The sequence below is a fragment of the Rhyacophila brunnea genome, unplaced genomic scaffold (genome assembly GCF_057557595.1).
Source record: "Rhyacophila brunnea isolate RB1 unplaced genomic scaffold, BYU_Rbru_1.0 scaffold_5, whole genome shotgun sequence".
Classification (NCBI taxonomy): Eukaryota; Metazoa; Arthropoda; class Insecta; order Trichoptera; family Rhyacophilidae; genus Rhyacophila; species Rhyacophila brunnea.
This window is the reverse complement of record NW_028233170.1, coordinates 47,051,853-47,075,049: the sequence shown is the minus strand read 5'-3', so window position 1 is coordinate 47,075,049 and position 23,197 is coordinate 47,051,853. Positions and strand designations below refer to the sequence as shown.

Sequence of the window (23,197 nt, the reverse complement as noted above, 5' to 3'; positions counted from 1 at the left end):
TGTGTGAGTATAGAAAATATCCTTTATAACAAAATGCCATCAAAATCTCATTTTTGGTTAAAAGTGTAGTTAGCCGGTTTGCAGGTTAATCATTGGATATTATTTCTTCTTCGTCAGGATCTCATGGCAGGAGATCCTGACCCAGATAATAATTTCTTCTCACCGGGTTGGTCCCACTACTCTCGACACTCTACGTCATGCCTGTGATTATTAGAAGACCCGTAGCACTCTGAATTAATGCCATCTAAGCCATCCAATGTTTGCTTTAATAATTATCATGATGCGGCATGTCTAAAAAAATGAGGCGGACAACATAAACGGACACTAGCGATCCTGATGACCATTGGGTCATGCGCATTCGATAATACCATTTGATATAGTATGTATATATCAAAGAGCTTTCCATATATCTCTAAAATTAATTTCTTTGTGACAATCTAACTTTTATCCATTGAGGTTTTGATGATTTATACCCATAAACCAGGCATGTCCAACACGTCAATCACACAATATGAATTATATCGTGAAAATGTAAAGAGTGTATTCAGTCGTAATAAAATATCATTTCATTGAAATTTTGAGGGGAAAAGATTAACCATTCCTATTTTAATTTTATTTTCAAACTAGGCATGATAACTTTTTTTTAAATTCTAACGAATAATTCACAATATTTAAGAATGTAACATTATTTTTATTGGACATGCATAATTTGAAAATTCTTCTGAGAATTATATAACCAATAGAAAAAATCTTGTTTGAAAAAAATACGACACCCAGCAGATTCTGCTGAGGATGCCTGCGCGGCCTCGTCGTATAACTTAATTCGTATTGCATCATTGACGGCCTGCCGCAGGAGTGAGAAAAAAGAATACGCGAATCCTTCGCTTTCAACTGATGCGTTGTTTTCTCTTACCGTTGCGCAATTGGCTCTTTGTATATTAGAAGAATATTTTTACAATAAGTACCAACAATAAAATGGACAGATGAAGAACCAGTGCAGGTTTCATGTAGAATGAAATCCCACCTTGTCATGTAGCGTTGAGAGAAGAAAATTTAAATGTAGCTTACTTTTGATTTGTATTAAATATCTTAGTATTTCAATTACGACAAATAGAGACCTATTATCTCCAATACAATGAAGTATAAATTATTCTAAATTTTAGCAATCATTTTGACTACTTATATCGTTTTCAATTATATTTTTCTATAAAGAACCCACTTAATTACTTTTACACCTTAATGCCAAATTTAATAACCTAAGTAATAGTCTTATAATAATTAGTATGAACTTTTTGCGTAAGTATACTTCTAATAACTATTTACCAATAACCATGGACGCAATTTAGCTTAAAATGGCATTTCCGAATTACCAATATCGATACCAGTAAGTAACACTTAATAATATATACCTAACTTATTTGTTATAAACTAACAATATTTACTGACCATTTCCTATAATAATTGAACAAAAAACAATAAAATTCCGTTTTTTATATTATTACTCTTGATTAACAGTGGATACGTACTTGATGACAATTGATTTTTCATTCAAATTTATATAAATACTTTACCATCCTACCTTGAAAATGTACCTAGGTCCTAGCTAGACGATAATTTCTTTTAGGATTTAGAAGATACTAATAAGTTATAATTTTCAAAAATGATTAAAATAAAAAAGTGACAGTGGGGACGTAATACAAATTATATCAACATTGTCATCATTATTTCATCTGTTCTCGATCCACTTCTGGATGAATGCTTTTGACGCCCACGGTGGCCGCGCGGCATAAGCGTTGGACTACAAAGCCGTGGGTCCCAGGTTCGAATCCTGGGTCTGGCAAGTACAAAAATTGTTTTTCAATTTGTGTGTGTCAGGGTATGGACCTAATAGGTTGAGCAAGTGGCTGACATCCATTTCTCGTAAAAAACAAAATCTGTCAATACAAACCTCCACTCTGTGGAGGCCCATATGATCCTATCAGGATCGGACATGGTCGAAAAAAAAAAAAATTCTCATCATTGCTACGTATTTCCGCTAAACAAGATTATATATTAAATAGATTCAGCAAGCTTTTGGTCGCCCTTTCGGATAATCTTTTGAGTAGGTACTACTGAATTATATTATTTCACAACGATGTGGCCTGCCCGTCTCCATGTACGTACCTATACTATGTCTACTAGTTTTGTTCGATCCCTTACATATATTTTTTTGATTCTTGCATGTTATACCCAACATGCATCTCTCCGTATTGAATTATGTTACTAATTATATTATAGTCTCTTGAATTCTCCACACGATTTAAATACGTGGTGTTGCCTTTTGACCACAAATTAAATTATTCATTAATTATTGTGTTGTAAATGAAATTTTATTTTATATGCTACAGTTCTCTACAATGAATAAATTAAGTTGAGGCGATAATAGTTTTAGTCTTTATTCATTGTTAGCCACTGTTAGTTTAAATAAAATAAATATAAAACATAAAATTTGATCAAATATTATTTTCCTGCGACTTCGATTAAACATTTCTGTATCAAAACAAAAAGCACTAAAAATATTGGCTACAATGTCTATTTTTATAGCTTTTAATAAATTGAGCAAAAGTAAAATTATTTTTATATTATTTCCCGTATCTCCTGCGACTGAATTCTACCATCTATATTTTTATTTTTCGATTCGGAAAAAATATACATTTAAGGGTTGTATTTAAAGATATTAAATAAAAATAATACATACATGTGCTTATTTAATTATATTGATATAGATAAAACACATATTTGTATGACAGTATTTTTTACAGTGTGCAACACCAGACGCCATGTTTTCTTTTTGTTAACTCTCTTATTATCAATTTATTTATTGCTAATATAACAATGCTGCTAACTGTATTAAATAATTAAAACCTTGTAGCGCCGTTAATATTAAGTATTATGAGGTGCCATAAAATAACATTAAATTTCGCAAGAGTGTTGTTAGCTGTTATTATAAATTTATAATAATATTAATAATTTGTAAGTTGAAGTTAAATAGATGCATTGGTATGCGTGTAATGGCCATTGGTGTTGGTAATGGCGGGAAACGGGTCTAAATGTTGTATTTTTGCATTGCAATAATTTACATGCCTGAGACGGAAATGAGATAATGCGATTTGCACACCGTAGTATTATGTTGCCGCCAGTGATGTATCCAGGATGTAATATTCACGGGCATTCTGCCAATGCGGCCTATCTACAAAATGATCAACTTTATAAGAGAGTCAAAAATTGATTTAAACATTTATTTTATTCATATAAAGCTAAAAGAATTTCTCCAATCAATTGCAGTGAGTTTATGTGATTATTGTGCCTTAAATATATTTTTTTCTATGTAACTTAATTTGACTATTTAAATACAGATGCAAAAACGTATTCGGATCGGATATGCCAAGAATCGGATTATTACATACCTACGACCAATAATAATTGCAAAAGATAACTGACAATGATTGACAACTTATGCATGTAAGCTATAGATATTGACAAAAGTGCTAGCTACACTAAGAAACAAAAACAATTTTGAATTAATCAGTTTTTAAACCAACAGAATCCTAATCATGGCCCCCACAAGGGGGGGTTGACAGGGCTCTGGGGGGCCTGGCGTGGAGGGTCGACCTGATAAGTGAGATAAACACACATCACAAATTTTCCCTAATGGGGAATAAAGTCGCCTGCGGCGCTATTTTATTTATAAATCTGTATGTCTGGTTATGTGATGCAATATTTTATATTCAACAAGTCCGTAATTCAAATGGATTTATTCAACAATACAAAAAAATAGCTAAAATACACCGAATACCCGTAATTTTACCTGTAACAACATTTAGAAAACGATTCTGTAAAAAGTTTCACTGCCTTTAACCCTAGCGTTGGGTAGGGGGGCCTGCCAAAGATTCTGGCCTGGGGGCCCGTTTCAAGATGTGAGGGCCATTGTCTTAGTATGTATTAAACCTTCAAAACGTTATAATTTCGTTTAGAATTAACTGTGTTCGATATTAATTATTTGTTTTCCTCCCTACTCCCACGCCAAGTGTCTCCCACACTCTCTACGCGAGAGTTCTGTACAGAGTTGGGATTAATACGCAACGACCAGACGTTCTAGAATTTATTTGCATCAATACCTACTTATATTGTAATTAACGTGTAATTTCTGTAAAAAATATTTATTAAAATTATGTGGCAACATTAAGTTCTTGTTGCGGTTCTGTCGTATTCCTTGCACTTCTTATCTGTGTGCAATTAATCTCTTTCAAAATAATAATAATGCATTGGCAATCTAATCTACTACTAGTAGGATGATAGACAGTTGAACAAATTGACTTATTGCTTCCAATACAAGTTAACCTCAATAATATAATAGCATAAAATACTTAGTGTAATTATTATTGTATTATAAAATTACGGTGATACTGAACACGGTCGTTAAGCTCATTTAAAAGCATTAGTTTTTAGATAATAAAATATTTAAATATATATTACTTACCTATACTTATATTTTTGTAATTTATACTAAAAGTAGGTATATTGAAAATAGATAATCCATTATAGTGAATCCATCCAGTGTGTTTGTTTCGTCATTAGCAATAAATTATAAATAAGAAAAAGATGCCAAGTTACAAAGTTTAAGTTATTGTTAATATAAAACAAATCCCACCATAATTTTTTTTTTTTTATTTTTAATTTATTTTCACGACAATGTAACAATGATGATAAAGGCATATCATATCTCATATTCTAAAGCAGCTCTCGCAATTCCCTAATAATTAGAAGTGCACAATTTATTAGCAATGAAAGATTGATTATCACGATTATATTAGAGGTCTACTACCTGAACAATTGTTCAATCAAATGGTCAGTATTGATTTCGTATGACTCAATCTTTATGTTTAATATTTACCAAAGTGAATCAGAACCGCATTAAGAAAATATGAGACCCTAGAAAAACAACAATATCTATTTTTACGTTGAAAATATGAACGACCGTGTGGCGAATTATTTTATACCTTCCTTTTTAATGTTCATAGAAGTTTCATCAAATGAGTCAGGTTCTAGCGTTTATGAGCAATTAATTAAAATATTTTTTTTCTAAATGTGAATTTTGATGTATTAAAAGTAGAGATAGGGAACGATTTTTGTTTCCTCATAGAACTTAATGAAGCACCGACAACAGCCGATGATAACTCACGAGAAATGGCGACGCGATAAAAAAAATGCAGGGCATCACAAAGGATTTACTTTGGTCATTATAACGTACCCATATAATATAATGTTAACGTGGAAATTTTGCCGCAAATTGATTACAAACCTGCTTCACCATACTTTTTCACCATACGTGCGTACTTCACCATACTTTCATATAACTTGCCGCCCCTAGGCCACCACAGAATGGAGGGAAGTTTAAATTAATTTTTTTTTTTAAATTTCCTACGAGAATATTCTTTGATAAGTTAAAAATGGCTTAAAAATAGTTTTGAATTATTTTGACATGAAATATTTTTTGGGACTTATGATACATTCGCTAGTTGTGTAACAGTACCTATTCAATAAGTCTATTGCCATCAGAATGTCACTTCAGTGAAACGTGAAGGTTACGACAATTAATTGGCCTGTACAGTGACGATTTGTTAGCCACTTGCTTAACATAATTATTAAGTCCATTCTCTGACTCCAAAAACAAATTTTAAAATAATATATATATTTGCCAGACCCAGGATTCGAACCTGGGACCCACGTCATTATAAGCCAACGCGTATGCCGTTCGATCATGGTGAGCAAAATTCTTTTAAATTACGTCTACAATAATTTCGGTTTTGGGTTTCTGCATAATATATTATTTCGATGGCAAAACTTCTTCCATAATAATGATCTTTTCCTTCTAGTTACATGTGAATTTTTTTTTACTCTTGTGGAAAGTATATAATATATTAATGTATATTATACATAAGTGCTACGCATCGTACCGAACTGCTTATTAAATTAAAATCGGGTACCTATATGCCCTTTGAGGTTTAGCTGGTATCTGGGACAGGGATATGTTTTCAAACGCGAACCCATTTATATACTTACATTTATTTCGTGGTTCAAAAGTGGGTTGCATACAATAGGTTCGTCACCGCTGGCCCAAGTCATAATTCGGTCCTGATTTGCAAACAAATGATCTGTAAGTGAGCTGAAACTAATGAATGGCGTATATCAAATTAAAATTTATTAATAAGTAATCGTTCAATTTACTGCAGTAAAGTAATGAATTGGCAATACCTACCGCTAGATTAAAATATATTTATATGAGAGCCATTAATTGACTTGCACAAATAATTTATTGATTTGAAATATTAAATCCATATTAAACTACTTTAAACAAATTTTGCGACATATCCTCTTATGTTGACATTTACTTTTAGTACGTAAGATTAATTGTATTTAATAATACAATTTTTCTGCAAATAATCAGTAGTAATAATATAGTTATTTTATTGTAGGTGTATAAAGACATTTTTCTGTGAACATCTATCTATCTATCTACCAGTGGCGAAGGATGACTTATGGAAAGAGGTAGGCTGTGGAGATCTGATAAAAAGAGCACACTTTTCAGGTATACTTACGAGAAATACTATCGACTAATGAATAGGTACATACTAATAAATGAAAACGACACACTAATTCAATGAAACTTCAAAAACTCACTGACGACAAAATGAGCGATGCGTTTGAATTACGTATTTTTCGAAACATTTATACCCGTCAAAAATCATTAGATATATTTTTTTACATTAGTATTATTTATTAATATTCGATTAAACGCCGTATATATATATAATTATCGAATTATTAATGATTTTGGACAAAGTGCGCAGTCATGGGAACAATATTATGCGCGAATGTTTTAGGTTCTGCGATAGGAGCTTACCTTATTTCATATAATTCGACAGACTTGCTGAGGTTACGAGACTTAAAGTCCATACGAAAAAAATTCAGAATTATTTCACGCATAATCGGACCTCTATTTACGTCAAGATAGATGGCGCGCTGTGGTATGTTTTTTAATACCTTTGCAGATTGTTTTGTAACTGTGTAATACTGTAATACATTCCTACATATACGACATCTCTCGTTGGCAAAATAAATTATTTTTATAGAACATAAAATAATGAAGTGATTAAGTAGATATATAAATATGTCAATATGCAATTAAAAACAATTTTTCTTAAGGGCTTAATTAGGCTTTAAATAATCGCCTAGTATGGAGTCTTCGCCACTGCTATCTACATTTTTAAAGTACGCATTATTACACGATTTTTGAACGACCTGTTTTTGAATAGAACCGATTCAGAGGCGTGTAGGTTTCTAATTCGTAAAAATTAGCATATTTTTCAATTAATTTTATTGAAAGGTGTAATACGTGGACTGCCAACAATGCCCGTATTATTTATTCAATACATTAACATCCGATTACGAGCCATTTTAATGGTCTTTAGCAGTTTCAAAACGTAAATTAAAATTGAAAAAAAAATGTGTTTTAATTGAATTACTTAAAACCTCCTATCTTAATTAGTTTGGAACGATTAATGATTGAAATTTTCCGTTTTTGGCTCGACTAAATGGGGAGTGTTTCGCTTCTAAAAAAATAATTTCTTTGTATGGTAATGCCAAGTTGAATTAATATCAATTAAAATTGATTAACTTTCCGCTACGAATTAATATCACTTGAATATTTTTTTCGTGTTGAAAGTTGTTTTCAATTTTATAATAATTGATATTTCAATACATTCAGTGTTCATTATTTAAATTAATTAACCCAGGTACCTAACTACCCGTAATATAAATTGATTTAGAAATTTATTAATTTAAAGTTTTAAAATAAATTTAGTTTTATAAAAAAATGTTTCTTGAAAATAAATAATTGAGAATCAAAATAGCACAAGACGTGATGTATCAGTAAAAACAACTTAGGCGCAGTTTCACATCACCAAACAGATTTTTATACTAGAAATATGCATACAACATGTCGACCGTGTTTAGGAAAAAGGGCGTAACCCTCACATAACAAATTTTACAGGACGGGCAAAAAACGTTTTTTGAATGATTTTAGTTTAATATTTTTTAAAAATAGGCACAGACATTTGGTGCATGATGATTTGGTGTAATATATTTTTGATCTTATAATAATTAAAAAAGTTATTACAGAAATATCATTAAAATTGAGGGTAAATGCTTTATTCCTTAAATTAAAACTTAATTAATCTCAATTAAAACCTGAATTTAGATAATAATTCGGCATTTGCGGCTTACTTCCTTTTTACAAAACGTGTATTTAGTTTTATACATTGTTAATATCTAATAAAAGCACTTTTCGAAAAATCGAGGGTTACGCCCTTTTTCCTAAACACAGTCGAGTGCTACAAAACTGCTCTGTATGAAAAATTATGCATTTTATTTCTTACATTGGACCTAATTTAATGCACTTTTTTTCTTGGAATGGATTATTTGAAGAAGAAAAAACATACCTTGTTTATAAAATATTTGATGAATATTGTAGTGTTATTTATAATCACAAATTTGAAGTCAATTTAATTGCCCACTTATGACCAACACATTCATACAAAATACTTTTGATTATACCAAGCTTTTGTTTGCATGTGTTAGTAGAAGATTCGATAGAATAGAATTATAAATTCTATATTTACAGATGGATGGCTTGTTAGTATCTTTTTAGATTTGAAATGTCTTTAGATTATTTAAATTTATATTTCTTTAGAATGTAGGCTCTAATGGAGTCTTCATCACTGTTTGGTAGAGGTGAATTTAATATTTAAGACGGTCTATAACACACACATAATATTTGTTATCCGATAGAATTTACTTTATATGGCTACCCATTGGCCGACATAAATAGTCAGTATTATCAGTTATTTTAATTAAATTTTATTGTATATAATATTTTAGTTTAAACTATTATTTTTGAGCACAAAAAGCTACACAAAAAAGAGTCTACCTACCAACTTTTGACGTATACTTCAAATGAGTGTAATATTAAATATTATAATATACATATGTATGTAACTATTTATCACGACGCAATTACTATTATCGACATGATGGCGTCCTAATTTATTATAAATTATAACTTGTAACAGTCACTACCTTCAGTATATTAATTATCTAAGTATATAATTAAATTAATAATATCATATTAAAAGTCAGTTACATAATAGCTTAATTTAAATCAAGAAAATAACATAAAATACACGAGTAAAATCTTAGAGTACATTATAGATGAAACCGGTATAATTTGAAGTGTCGATTATACAAGGGGAAAGAATGCAAAAATGCAGTTATCAATTTGGCGCGTACCCCGTGGACTCAATAACGGTAGCAGTGTGAAATTATCGATTTATTTAAGAAAAAATGATTATGGTGATAATATGTTGGATGATCGCCTCAGGCATCTAGAGAAAGTCTTGTAGAATATGTAGCACATTACATTAATTATAGCCATAAATTCATGTTTTAAATTTATTAATTTGACGTTTAATTTCACCGTTTAAAACATAAAAACTTAATGCAATACGTATTTATTTTATTACGTCCTATCTAATTAACGATTTTTTTTCAAATATTGTATAATTATCAATAATATAATTTAAGAAAAAAAGATTCACTGTTTACTTGATGATAAAGTCTTATAAAAAATTAAGTGCGTAGATAAGTGAAACAGCAAATAATTTTCAACACTATGTGGGACGTAATTTCGGCCGCGTTGCCAGTCGAAGAGCGATAGTCGACCTGTGAGTACGTCAATTTGTTTTGTGATGGCGTCGGAGGAATATATTCTTAAATCGTTTAAAGATGACTAAAAAACGTTCCGCATATACTTGAAAAAGAAAAAAATTCAATGAATATACTGTTGTTATTACGAATATAATAATAAACATAACATTAAAAAGCCGCATGTTGAATTTTTATGACAAATTATATTTCGTTTGGCTCGCGTCATTTGCACAATCCGCGCATCGCCTAGTCACGATCTTTTTTAGACCATGCCTCAGCTGAGGTATAGCCTTAACCAACAAAACTAACTTATTTTAATGCACACTGTATTTTAGTACAAAGCTATGTCTATTTTTCTTCATTAGTTAATAAGTAAGTTACCATAAAAATCCAAGATAGAGCACATATATGAGGTCACTCAACAGACTTTTAATGATGATTAGTTGTTAGCCGTTTAATACAGCATGCATAATGATTGAATAAACAAAACGTCAATTTTATCTAGTTACAACGTTTTTCTTAGCTCGTATTCTTATTTGTCCGGTAAAAATCTTGCAATCGATTTTTAACTAACTTTCCGACTAGCTAGACATTTGAAACTTTTAGAATATATCAGAACACGATGTCAATGCATTGTTTTTATACTTTTACTTTTTTTTAAATTCATTTCAGTTAATTCTGTTTTGTATGAAAAGTTATTTCGACACCATTATTGGTGGCTAGGGGTCTGGGGTCCTAACAACTAAATTATTAATATATACGTGCGTTACTATGGAAATCAATATGACATGTCAAGTACATTTTCTTAGTACATTTTCAAGTACAAAAAAACTTTTTTATTTCTCCAATGTGCGGCGCAAATAAAATATATTTTTACATATTAATATTAGTAACGAGATTACACACTCATTTTTTTTAATTATTTTTAAGTGATGTTAATTTGTGATTTCAACAGTTCTGCTTATTTTTGTTATATTTGACAATATTGATTTGGCATGGTCCTAGTTTCCCCTTTTAAATAAGTAATCATTATATTTAGTTCACCACAGACTATAATATAAAGACATTTATATTCCACTGGTCTTAAAACAGTTAATCACATCATACGGGAACCAGAAATAATGTGGCTGGGCATGTTTTTGTTCTGAATGTCTCCTTATAAGAACGTCCGTTCAGAGCGATTGCTGGCCTTATTTAATTATCCCCTCAAGCGGGGGAATGTCCCACTCCTCCCCACTCTCCCCGGCGTTTAATTTTTGCTGTGATCGTTTTTGCTTTTCTTACAGGATTGTGGTCTCCAGGAGTAGGAAACTAATTTTTCACAAATCATATCACATATGCACGTCAAATTATATGGCAGTAAGATAAATAACCACATACTATCTATATTAGAATACTTATATAAAAGATCCATAAAAAACCATAAGATTTAAGTAGACACTTTTGCAGACATTTCATCTGTCGACAAATTCTAAAAATCTCCCTTATTACAATATGGATAGAGTTTATTACAACGTTTTTATTAGGTCGTATTCTTATTATTGTACGGTGGTTGTTTATCCGTTACAAATCTTGCAATCGATTATTTTTAACTAACTTCCCGACTAGCTAGACATTTGAAACTTTTAGAATATATCAGAACACGATGCCAATGCATTTTTTTATATTTTTAGCCATCTTTAAGTAGAATTGAATTCATTTTCAATTAATTCTGTTTTGTATAAAAAGTCATTTCGGAAGAAATCCGTAATCCAATCCACTATTATTGGTTGGTAGGGGTCTGGGGTCCTAGCAACTACATTATTATCTACATTATGGAAATCAATATGAAATGTCAAATTGACTTTTCAGTATTATTTCTATAAAGTACAATTTTTTTTGATCGTTTAAGCTAGTCAAGTCAAGTTTATATGATTCAACAGAAAATTTAAAAACGTTGTATATAAAAAGTTCTTTTTATCTTGTAATTATTTTTCGTTATCGTTTCCATTTTGAGTGAATCTGCTGCGTCACGTGGCTTTATAATATTATATATATACCAGATTAATCTAAAAAGAATACAGATATGAAAATATACCCTTCTTAAAATTTGGGCAGAGTTCATTAATTTTCAACCACTTAAATCTGCATTGATCTGTTTACGATATACCCAATTGTTTACTAAGTTTACTTGCTCAAGCAGGTTCAGTTTGTATGAAAATAAATAATCCTTTTTCATGTGATGGAATGCACAATATTGTTCCATCTAGTGATGGAACAATATTGTGCAACATCTCGCAGTGTGGGAACGATGTCCATGAACATGTCATTCTGACGAAAAAGAAGGACAATTAATATTCCATTCACCTAAATATTTTGTGACCCCCTTCCTCCATGCTAATTTTATGCTAGCAGCTTGGAAAATATAATAAATTACAAAAGAAAATATTAGCCCACCGTTGTCATCTTAATTCAATTACCTACTTACGTATTGATTTTACGATTTTACACGTTAATAAATATATGCAGGGCATTTTTATATCATCAATACTGTCCTGGAAAATGATTATAAGATACCCATTAAGAATTTTGCTAAAAATTAATCTAAAATAATAAATGAATTACAGCAAAATTAATCATTAGCTTTTAGAGTTAATCTTTTCAGCTTTACTTAGTACCTACCTACTAATATCTTCTTTACTATTGTAATAAATCACTCATCTTATATTTGACATGATATTCATTTTTATTCTGTTCGTTTTGTATTTAAATATACCTATATATAATTTTTAGTTCTAAACCCACACGTTTGGTGCTGCTACGCGACATCATCATGGGACGTCATCATTATCGCCAATTAGCAGCCTCGGCCCTTCGTCCTCAGGAATTTCTCCGGCTGATTAATGGACTTTTTTCCGATGCCATGATGACTTGTTCCCTTGTCCGAGGTCTCGTTTCGCGATTATTGATGGTGCTTGTCGACATTTTATTGCAAACAATCCATCATCTCATGCGATTTATGCCGAATGCTTCGGGCCATACGTTAAAATCGTCTACTTCCCTGTGATTAAAACATGGAAGATGAGTTTATAGGTGACGTATTAGCTGTTTATAACTTCGTTAAAGCGTCAATTACATTGAGCTTTTTTACGAGCTGCTTATTGGCGAATTTAAAAGCGGGCGGTTCAGCTACTGCGACTTCATAATTACACACAAAAATTTCCATTCGCTGATAAGCCACAAGCCAGCGAGCGATTTTGACGGAACGTAGTTCGTTTTTTCACCGGGAGGTCGCTACGCTCCATAACAATGTTTCCATTAAACGTCAAAAATGTAAATTTCAAAATGAGTAGTTCGTTTTTCCACCACCATCGCTCTACTGCGCAGACGCAGTAAGCCCACACGCCGGCATGTAGTGTGAAAAGTTGACCGGCTTTCAACTTTTCTAGGTGGAGTGTTTACAACCTGCTTATTAGCTTATTCGATGATTACACTGGGCGAATTTACAGGCAGATTATAAATTTGCCAATAATCAGCTCACAAAAAAGCTCAATGTAATTGACGCTTAACGATGTTTATTGTCTTTAAATAAGGCTAAAATATTTTATTATATCTGACATATTAATATCTTCTGTACCTCCCTTTCTCTTTCACCGTGGGTATTTTAAATTGTTTGAATCTTGAGAGAATTATATAAATAGGTACATAGTGATTAGTGAACTCACCAGGAATCAAACCGGGAGCATTCGGGTGAAAGACCCGGACTATGATAGCCGCATAAATTAGTAAATCAAGCTCAGTAGTTATTTAAATAAAATTAAGCCAGAGGTTGATTGCAAAATCCCTTATATTCTTACGACTAACTTTAAGCGTGATTTTTTTTATTTTACTGCTTGTTCTAATAATTGTTGGTAGGTACCAATATGTTTGCAAAAATAAATTATTTTATTTGCAGTCGTATTTTTCAATCATTTCAAAATGCTGGTTAATAAAAATATAAGTAGTAATTTCCGACATTGAAACTAACAACCTCACACATCGTCACCTAGTGGCGGAAGTACCTACATTAAGTAAGATCCAACAATTTGTAAGGGCCCAGTGTAACATTGAGGCCCTGTTTTTCTTTAAAGCTTATCAAAACACGGGCAGTGACTCAAGTGAACCATTTTATTTTAAGACAACATAAATGTTTATTAAACGAATGTCACAATAGGTAGGTTTCGTGCAACTCTCGCTTAAAAAAAAGAACGTTCGGATAACCGGGAAATCTGCAGTCAGTAGCACCCAGAGTTGGGTTTCGGGAATTTCTCGACGGGAATTCTCGAGAATTTTTCGAGATTTTCCATCCCGAATCTCGAGAATTGAAATTTTTAACATTTTGGGAAAATCCCGGATATCGAGAATCTTTTCTCGGGATTCGGGATTTCTTTATTATCAAATATTAAGTGAAAAAACGATTTTATATACGAAAAAAGTGGATAGGAAACACAAAACGTTCAAAGACTGATCGGGGCATTTAACACAATTAAGCCAACGCAAACAGTCTGTGTTTTTTGAAATTCTATTTTAATAAGTAATGTTTTGAATTATTTTTGTTTTGAGACTTCTATTTTGTCTTCTTACAAAAAATAAAAAAAAACCATATTTCTTTGGAATTTGTCTGTTTTTACACTGATTTTAGGATTTTTACAGGTTTTTTTTTAAATTTCCCGATATCTCGAGAATTCTTTCCTCGAAATCCCGAATCTCGAGATTGAGATTTTCTCGGAAAATACCCAACTCTAGTGGCACCTGCTAGATTTTCTGTACTCCACCCCTTTCCACTGCCTTAAAAATCATGAAAAAATATTATTATGGATTTTTTTTTCAAAATGGACACTCTAAATCATTTTTCTGTGTGTGCACCTGGTATTACATGTTGTCAAGCCTAATTTGCCGTGCTGAATAAAAAAATCTGTTTAAACGACCTACGTTAGTATAAAAGTTTAATATAGAGTTTTAACCACTGTAATGTAATTACCTACTTCAACAATAATAATAATTATCGTAACAGCAAAAACTTGTTAATTACGCGGCTGACCAAAAAATTAACTCGAGTTGCGTTAATGTACTCCGTTTTCCTCTGTCTGCGTTAATTATCTTATAAGATCCAGTTTTTAATACATAACTAACTAGAAACTTGATTGAGATCGACGTTTACAAATTAAATTATTATTAAACGGGTATTTTATAGTGGAACAATCGCAACTAGGCATTACATCCGATAATAGTACTGCCTTGCTAAGTAAAAAGACAGTGTTGAATTTATGTTAAATTTATGATTTTGTTGAGATGACCATCTGTTAAGAGATATCTTCGAAAGACAGTCAATAATGCACAAAACCCAGTAATACTATGCTACTATATGGAATAAATACGTTTCAATATTCAATTTGAACGATTTGGTGCTATTCTGCTCTGCTAAGTAAAAAGTGTTTTTGGTTTTAGCGAAATGAGAACCCATGTTTTAAACTACAATTTTTTTTATATTTATATAAAAAAAAATTGACATAATCTCTAAATAGACAGTGTATATTTAGAGATTACGTCAAAACAATTCAATAATTTTACATTACGCAAAAGTAAGTGTAGTTTAAAACTTGGGTTCTCATCTCATTAAAACCAAAAACACTGTCTTTTTACTTAGCAGGGCAGAATAGTATAAAATCATCCAAATTTAATATTATAAACATATTTATTCCATATAATATAGTAGTACTACTGGGTTATGTGCATTATTAATTAACCGTCTTTCAAAGGTTTCTCTTAACAGATGGTCATCTCAACAAAATCATAAATTTAACACTTTCACAAACATTAAATGATTCTCAAATGAACATCAATTTCAATTTAAACCGCACAATAGACAGCTTTATAAAATTATTATAATAATATAATATAAAATATGTAAAAACAAATGTTATTCATTTTGTATTTATGTACAATTTTCCTGTATTTTTGATGCGATTTATATGAACATTTACCCGAATGATTGTTTTGCATGATATAGGCAGTATATTAAATTAAAAAAAAAAAAATAACATAATTATCACAATTCTCTAAAAACGCATTAGGCAAATGGAATTATATACATTCTGAGGCTGTTCCAAATTATGAATATTCAATAAAATAAATATACCTATTGATACCAAATATCATAATGCCTACATACCCCATCAAAATCCTCTAATCGAAAGAGTTGGGAATATAATGATAATTAGATAATTATTGATAGGTACAGGCTGTACCTACTGTCGATCCTTCGTCCGCCCAGAAACAGATAACGGTAACTTTCTTGTTTATTTCGCTGTGCATCCTGGTCTAGCCTTGACTCATTTACAGTTACAATAATATTATCGGTACAGGCAGTCGGTACTCGGTAACCTACCTTGAGCCTTGAACGTCGCCTCTAAAAATACAATATGCTACCTTTTTCGCGCCAAAGCGTGCGTTTACAAATGTTGTTAATAGTTAATTGTTACTTGTCAAGCGAAATATACTTACGTAATACTTAATGTCCCTGAATCAGTGTTTTTTAAGTGAAAAGTATAAATCAACACCCTACGTAAACCCATACCTATCACTATCTATACATATATCTAAATATTATGTCAATTCTGTACACATACAATGATAAAGAATTGTGTATAAATAATATTATAATTACAGATGAATCGTTCTGAGGATCGATTTTTTGTTAGAAATAGCTGTCCACATTAATAACTAAATAATTGTCTAATTAATAAAAAAATACCATGTTAAGGAGTTTTACTCCGTAAAGGCAAGTTAAATTAATTATTTATTATAGTTATGATAAAAAAAACGATAGGTACCTATTTAAAGCATTTAAAAAATATTTCATAATATCATATCAGTATGTAGCTGCTTACTTATGGTTATTTTTTACAGACAACGGCAGAAAATCGACTAGTTATCTCAGTCGGACTACTGCTAAAATGCCATTATGATTTTTTGTATTACGGAAACAAACTCAATTAACTTAATAGAATTCAAAGCGTTTGCGTAAATTCAATAAATTAATATAAGAAATTAATTTATCAGTTACGTTTCCTTGAGAAAATTAAGTAAGAAAGAAAAATTTAGCGACTCGAATTCGTTCGTGGAAATAAAAAGTTTACTAAGTAAATTACTCTATTTTTAATTAATTATTACATCAATATCTTTAGATCCACAAAGTATTCGTTTATAAAACTTAATAAAATCTAAAAGTAAAGTTTACAAAAATAATTGTAAAATGTAACTTTACCTGAATTCTTGCTTCAGTTAATCCGATTTTCATTGCCAACTCTTCTCTGAAAAAAAATAATAAAAAAACATTTAAATGATTGATGTACATATTTTAGAATATTGATAATACTTTTCTTTTATGTTGTCAAATATAAAATTTAATAATCGACCCATTTTATAACTAGTTACTAGTTACCCACGATGGCCACGTGGCTTAAGCGTCGGCCAATAGTATCGTGGGTCTCAGGTTTGAATCCTGGGTCTGAGAAGTACACAATATATTGTTTTTCAATTTGTTTGTCAATCAGAGTATAGACCTAATAGGTTGAGCAAGTGGCCGACATCCATTTCTCGTAAAAACAAAATCTGTTAATACAAACCTCCACCCCGTGGAAGCTCATATGATCTTATTAGAATCGTACATGGTCGAAAAAAAATTAGTAGTCGCTGAATCGACAGTATTCTCTGTAAATAAAGAATTAAATGACAGCCTATATTGACGTCTTCCTGTAGTTACATACACGGTTTTATTTGCAATTTTACATTATAAAGTATTATAAATAATTATGATAAATTATATATTATGACTAAAGAACCTTTTTTGTTACGTATTTAGCATCCCTTAATACGATTACTACGGTACCTACTGCAAAATAAATCCCAATTTACTAAGGTTACTAAAAACTTACTTGATGAATTTTCTGTGGTTATTGTTTATCTCAAATATTATTAATATTAATGATGATCCTAGTTATTGAAAAATTCTATATAAGTAGTTAAGGCGATACTTTAGTGAAACGGTAAATAATTTTCAACTATAGGCGCGACGAATTTTGGACTCGCTGGCAGTCTGAGACCGAACGTCGAGGTGTGAATACGTCAACTTGTTTCGTGATGGCGACGGGGGTGTTAATTCTTAAATCGTGTAAAGATGACTAAAAACGTTACCCATTTACTTTAAAAAGAAAACAATGCAATGGATATATTATTATTGTTACTAATAGAACAATAAACAGAACGTTAAATGGACGCATGTTGGATTTATTATATGACAAATTATATTTTGGTCGGCATGCGTCATTTGCACCCGCGACCCGCAATCCACGCATCGCCTAGCCACGATCTTTTTAGACCTTGCCTCAACTGAGGTATAGCCTTAATAGTTTATAAAATCGAATCTAAAAATATGGTGTTGAAGTAATTACGGATGATACAGTATAAAGTTTCCAACAAATTAATCTGGAATTCAAAATAAATAGCAACCATTCAATCATTAATTTTATTAACCGTTTTCAGGTTAATTTTAATATATTAAGGCTCTTTATTAAATAGAATGAGGTTTTCTTCAATATATGTGAAAAAACACTTCTTTCTCGTGACTAGACTAGAATAGTAATAAAATAATCGAATCAAAGTATGAAAATATTTTAATCATCAATCACCAGTTACAAGCACAAAGGTATGATAATTCAATTAAATATTGGAGTACCTCCCAAGGCTAGTAGGTCATGCTGTATAATATGCGGACTGCGAGCATTGAGGCAATAGTAAAAACGCATCGCAACTATGGTACAGGTTATTTCCCACAGTACTAAGGCATATCAACAGAATGATTCACTCGCTAATTGATCAGACTCCATGCCAAAGCTTGTATGAGGCTGCATTGACGTTTTGATGAAACGTGACGGATACTTTGATAAAAAAATAATATAAATTGATTTAAGTAAGTATGATGAAAAGTTATTGAACGAGAAACATGTAATAATATATAAATAAAATTTAAAATGTGCAAATCATTATCCAATATGACAGCAAAGGTTGTTTTCGAATCTAAATATTTGCTCAATGTTTTGGGTTATTGACTCAGATTAATTTACAAATGAAAATATAATTAATATTAAATTCTACAGGTTTTTAAAAAGGTTTGTCGATAGCTATTTCGATTATAACACCATTATCAAGACTATGGTGCTACAACCGAAATAGCTATCGACAAACCTTTTTAAAAACCTGTAGAATTTAACAATATTTTAACAATTTATAAAGTGGAATTCTACCAAGTAAATGCTAACTCAATTAATAAGTCTTGATAATGGCGTTACAACCGAAATAGCTATCGACAAACCTTTTTAAAAACCTATAGAATTTAATATTAATTATATTTTCATTTGTAAAATGGAATTCTACCAAGTAAATGCTAGTCTTGATAATGGTGTTACAACCAAAATAGCTATCGACAAACCTTTTTAAAAACCTGTAGAATTTAATACTTATTATATTTTCATTTGTAAAATGGAATTCTACCAAGTAAATGCTGACTCAATTAACAGATTAATTTACTTATAAATATTAAAATACCTCTGTTGCTGTCTACCTATATGAATATTTGAGCACAGATCATATGATTGAGATTGCAAGAAGCATTACTGAAAAAATTAAACATCTCTTCTGCAATCGAGACATAGCCCTGTGAACTCGGTGGATGGCAATCAAATGCTATATCACACCCGAACCTACTGGTCTATGACGTTTAAGAAACATACAATAGGAATACTAAAGGCTTTCGAGAGTATGATTTACTCCAAGGTAGAGGGTAGCAGAAACGTCAAAGCGAAACGAAAAACCAGAGACGGCACCAATTGGAGGAGAAGATATAATGCTGAGCTCTACGGGATATACGAAGATTGCAGCGCAGTTCAATCAATTAAGATTGGGAGGTCATGTGCACCGTATGAATGACAATGAACCGGCAAAGAGAGTGATGTCCAGCAATCCAATAGGGCGTAGAAGAAGAGACAGGCCAAAGATTCGCTGGTTGGATGGAGCTGCCAGTGACTGCCGTATTCTGGGGGTACCGAATTGGAAAGTGGCCACACTGGATAGGGACAGGTGGAGGGAGCTGTTGGAGGAGGCCAGGACCCACACCGGGTTGTCACGCCCCTGATGATGATGATATTCACTTTTATTAATATAATATGTCATAATAAATAGATAATATATGTAAAAAAAAAAGTATTTTTAGTACATATTACATCATTTTCATCCTATAGCCGAAGTGTAAAGTTATGAATCATACACACTACCTGGTATTGTTTTTCATGTTTCTAGTTAAGTTAATTAAATTAACTTAAATAAATCTTCATCAAGCTGTATATTGATCTAAACTAAACTGACCAATGTGACTGTTATTAGAGATAATATTAATTTATTGATTTAACTAAATTTTAAAAAAGAAAAAACATTTTAGTACACTTAATTTTAATACTGTATTTCACGTCGTAGCAAAATCAATCGGAGAGACTAAACAATAATTATTTATATCGTCATTGTATGCGTGCACATTACATGCACAACTACACTCAATTATACTACAGGTGAGCAGATGTACCACGGCAAAATACCTGTGAGTAAGAGATAATGAGAGCTAATAGATTTATTCATACATTGATGTACGGACGTGATCTATGGAGGTATAATCGAGGATTGATGTTATGAGAAAACCACAGCCGCTGTTGTAATAATTATAGTCAAATTCAATTATGGAAACGGACCCAAGCTCAGTGTCATTGAAGTCAATCGAATAATAACAGTATCGGATTAAGTCGGTTTTTGTATATTAATAATATACACCTAAAGCGTCAAATATATCATGATGCACGCCGCGTACTATCACGTGACGTCACAGTAAGCTGCCGCTACGGGAAATAAGTGTGTAATATCGTTTTTCTTGGTGTTACATAGGTTAGGTTCTGTTCAAAATATTATCTATGGATAAAATATCGCGAGTAATGTTCATTTTAATTTTAATTAATTTCAATGCATAGATATGCATACATATTAACAATATACGATATGCCGATGATACTGTGCTGATTGCTGATAGTTTAAAGAGTTTACATAGACTGGTAGAAAAGTCTAATGAGGTCAGTAATTCTTATGGGTTAAAAATGAACCTCAAGAAAACAAAACTATTACTAGTATCGAAAACAGCGACACCAGACACCAACAGAAATTTTGTCATTAACAGCGAACCAATCGAACGTGTGACTTATTATAAATATTTAGGTACATGGGTCAATGAGAAATGGGACCAGTCTCAGGAAATAAAAACTAGAATTGAGATCGCAAGAAGCGCCTTTCTCAAAATGAGACGCCTCCTTTGCAATCGAGATCTTAACCTAGGTCTGAGACTGCGTATGGTACGTCGTTATATTGTGCTCTCAATTTTTTTCTATGGTATGGAAGTATGGACGCTAAACCAAGAGATGTCACGGAGACTTGAAGCTTTCGAGATGTGGCTGTATGGACGCATCCTCAATATCCCTTGGACTGACCGGGTGACAAATGTTGAAGTTCTCAATCGAATGGGGAAGGACCGAGAAGTTCTACGTAGTATCAAAACCAGGAAACTACAATACCTCGGCCACATTATGAGAGGACAAAAATACAGCATTCCCCAACTTGTCATTCAAGGAAAGATCAATGGGAAGCGTGGCAGAGGACGGCGCCGCATTTCGTGGCTTAAGAACCTCCGTGATTGGTACGAGTGCAGCTCCACCGAACTGTTCCGGGTAGCAGACGACAAAGATAAGATCGCCTTGATGGTGGCCGACCTCCGCTAGGGGATGGCACAATAAGAAGAAGAATGCATAGATTGATGCCTTGCCGGTCTCACTGTGGCTGTGACGTATATTATGACTATTTCTCTGATTTTGTTTTAGTGATTTTATTTTTTTAGTTTTGATTTAAAAATGATTGAATGATGAATGATTAAAAAAAACGTTATTTTTTATTACAAATTATATTTTTACTGTATCCGATACTAAAATTATCAATAGGCCTCCACAGAGTGTAGATTTCAAAATATTGTAGGTCCAATAAGTTTAAAATGGAAGTCATAAAAAAACTAGTCTGATGCCTACTATTATAGTAACCTACTATTCGATTTGAGATATTTTTGCAAGCCGGGCTTCGCCTTTTTGGTATCTTCAGGCACTACATGCACTCATTGGTGGTCATTGGTGAGTGCGCATAGTGTCTGAAGATTTTGTACAAAACGCAAGTCAATTAGAATATAAATTCAAATTCCATTAAACACCCTCGTATTTGTTTTACATATATGTATATATTCATACATGTATATTATTTTTAACAGTGCAACAGGCCATTGTGATCAATGACAGTAGTATAGTGAAATAGTAGTGTATTTAGTAATAGAAGAGAAACAATCACAAATACCTAGCCTATAAAATATAATGTAATGTCACTGGAAATTGAACCCAGAACTTCCGCACTGGACTACGATTTTAGTTATCAATACTAGAGGCAGAAGTGCGACCCTGGCGGTTATTATAGCTAAAGATTGTTTCATTTAAAATGGATAATTTAAATCATAAGAATTATGTGTGTTAATTCTCCACTGCAAAATGGTGTCATCGTTGTGTTTAGTGTTGTACAATACGTTAATTTGACATCATTAGCACGTAATTCAACAGATTTTGCGTAATTAGACTTTTATTCTTGTTATTTATTTTCAATTTCGTTGCGTAACTATTGTATTCGAAAAAGAATACACATCTCTCTAAGAGACATTAGGTTTTCTCAATAAACTTCTCACAAATCAACAGATTACTTCTTATTAACTACACAATCCGATTTGTTACTCGACTAATTTCTGAAGAGGTTTCAATCAACCAATTTTCGATATTGAAAAACAATATAATACCATGAATTTGTAGACGCAAAATTTGACCCCGCGACTCACGGCTTTAGGAATTGACCTCTTCTGATTACTCCAATGAAGTATATAGTCGAATAAAAGAGCTCTTAGTATCAAAATAATTACACATCATAAATCGTGCCTACCGTCGATTGATATGTTGAGTGTAATTATGCAGAAAGTAGTCAGTCCACAATTAGGAAAAAATAAGTAACACTATGTTAAACAGTCTCATTTTATACAAAAATGTTCTATAAATATATAAAGAAAATTTCACATAATCACATTTGACACTACACTTAAATACCGTAATTACATTTATCTGCGTAAAAGTAACTCACACTCTTAGGTGTTAGTACCTATACAATATTAAATCATTTAAAAAGCTAATAATATATTGTATAAGGG

General features: G+C 31.6%; 1 protein-coding gene across 1 annotated transcript in view; it reads right to left on the bottom strand.

Moving 5' to 3' along the window:
• LOC147066493 (homeobox protein aristaless-like) overlaps positions 1–23,197 on the bottom strand; it is a 38,937-nt gene that overhangs the window by 14,741 nt on the left and 999 nt on the right. The window contains exon 2 of the mRNA XM_085956208.1: positions 17,090–17,135. Within this exon, the coding sequence (XP_085812334.1) occupies positions 17,090–17,135 (46 nt within the window). The remainder of the gene's footprint in view (positions 1–17,089; positions 17,136–23,197) is intronic.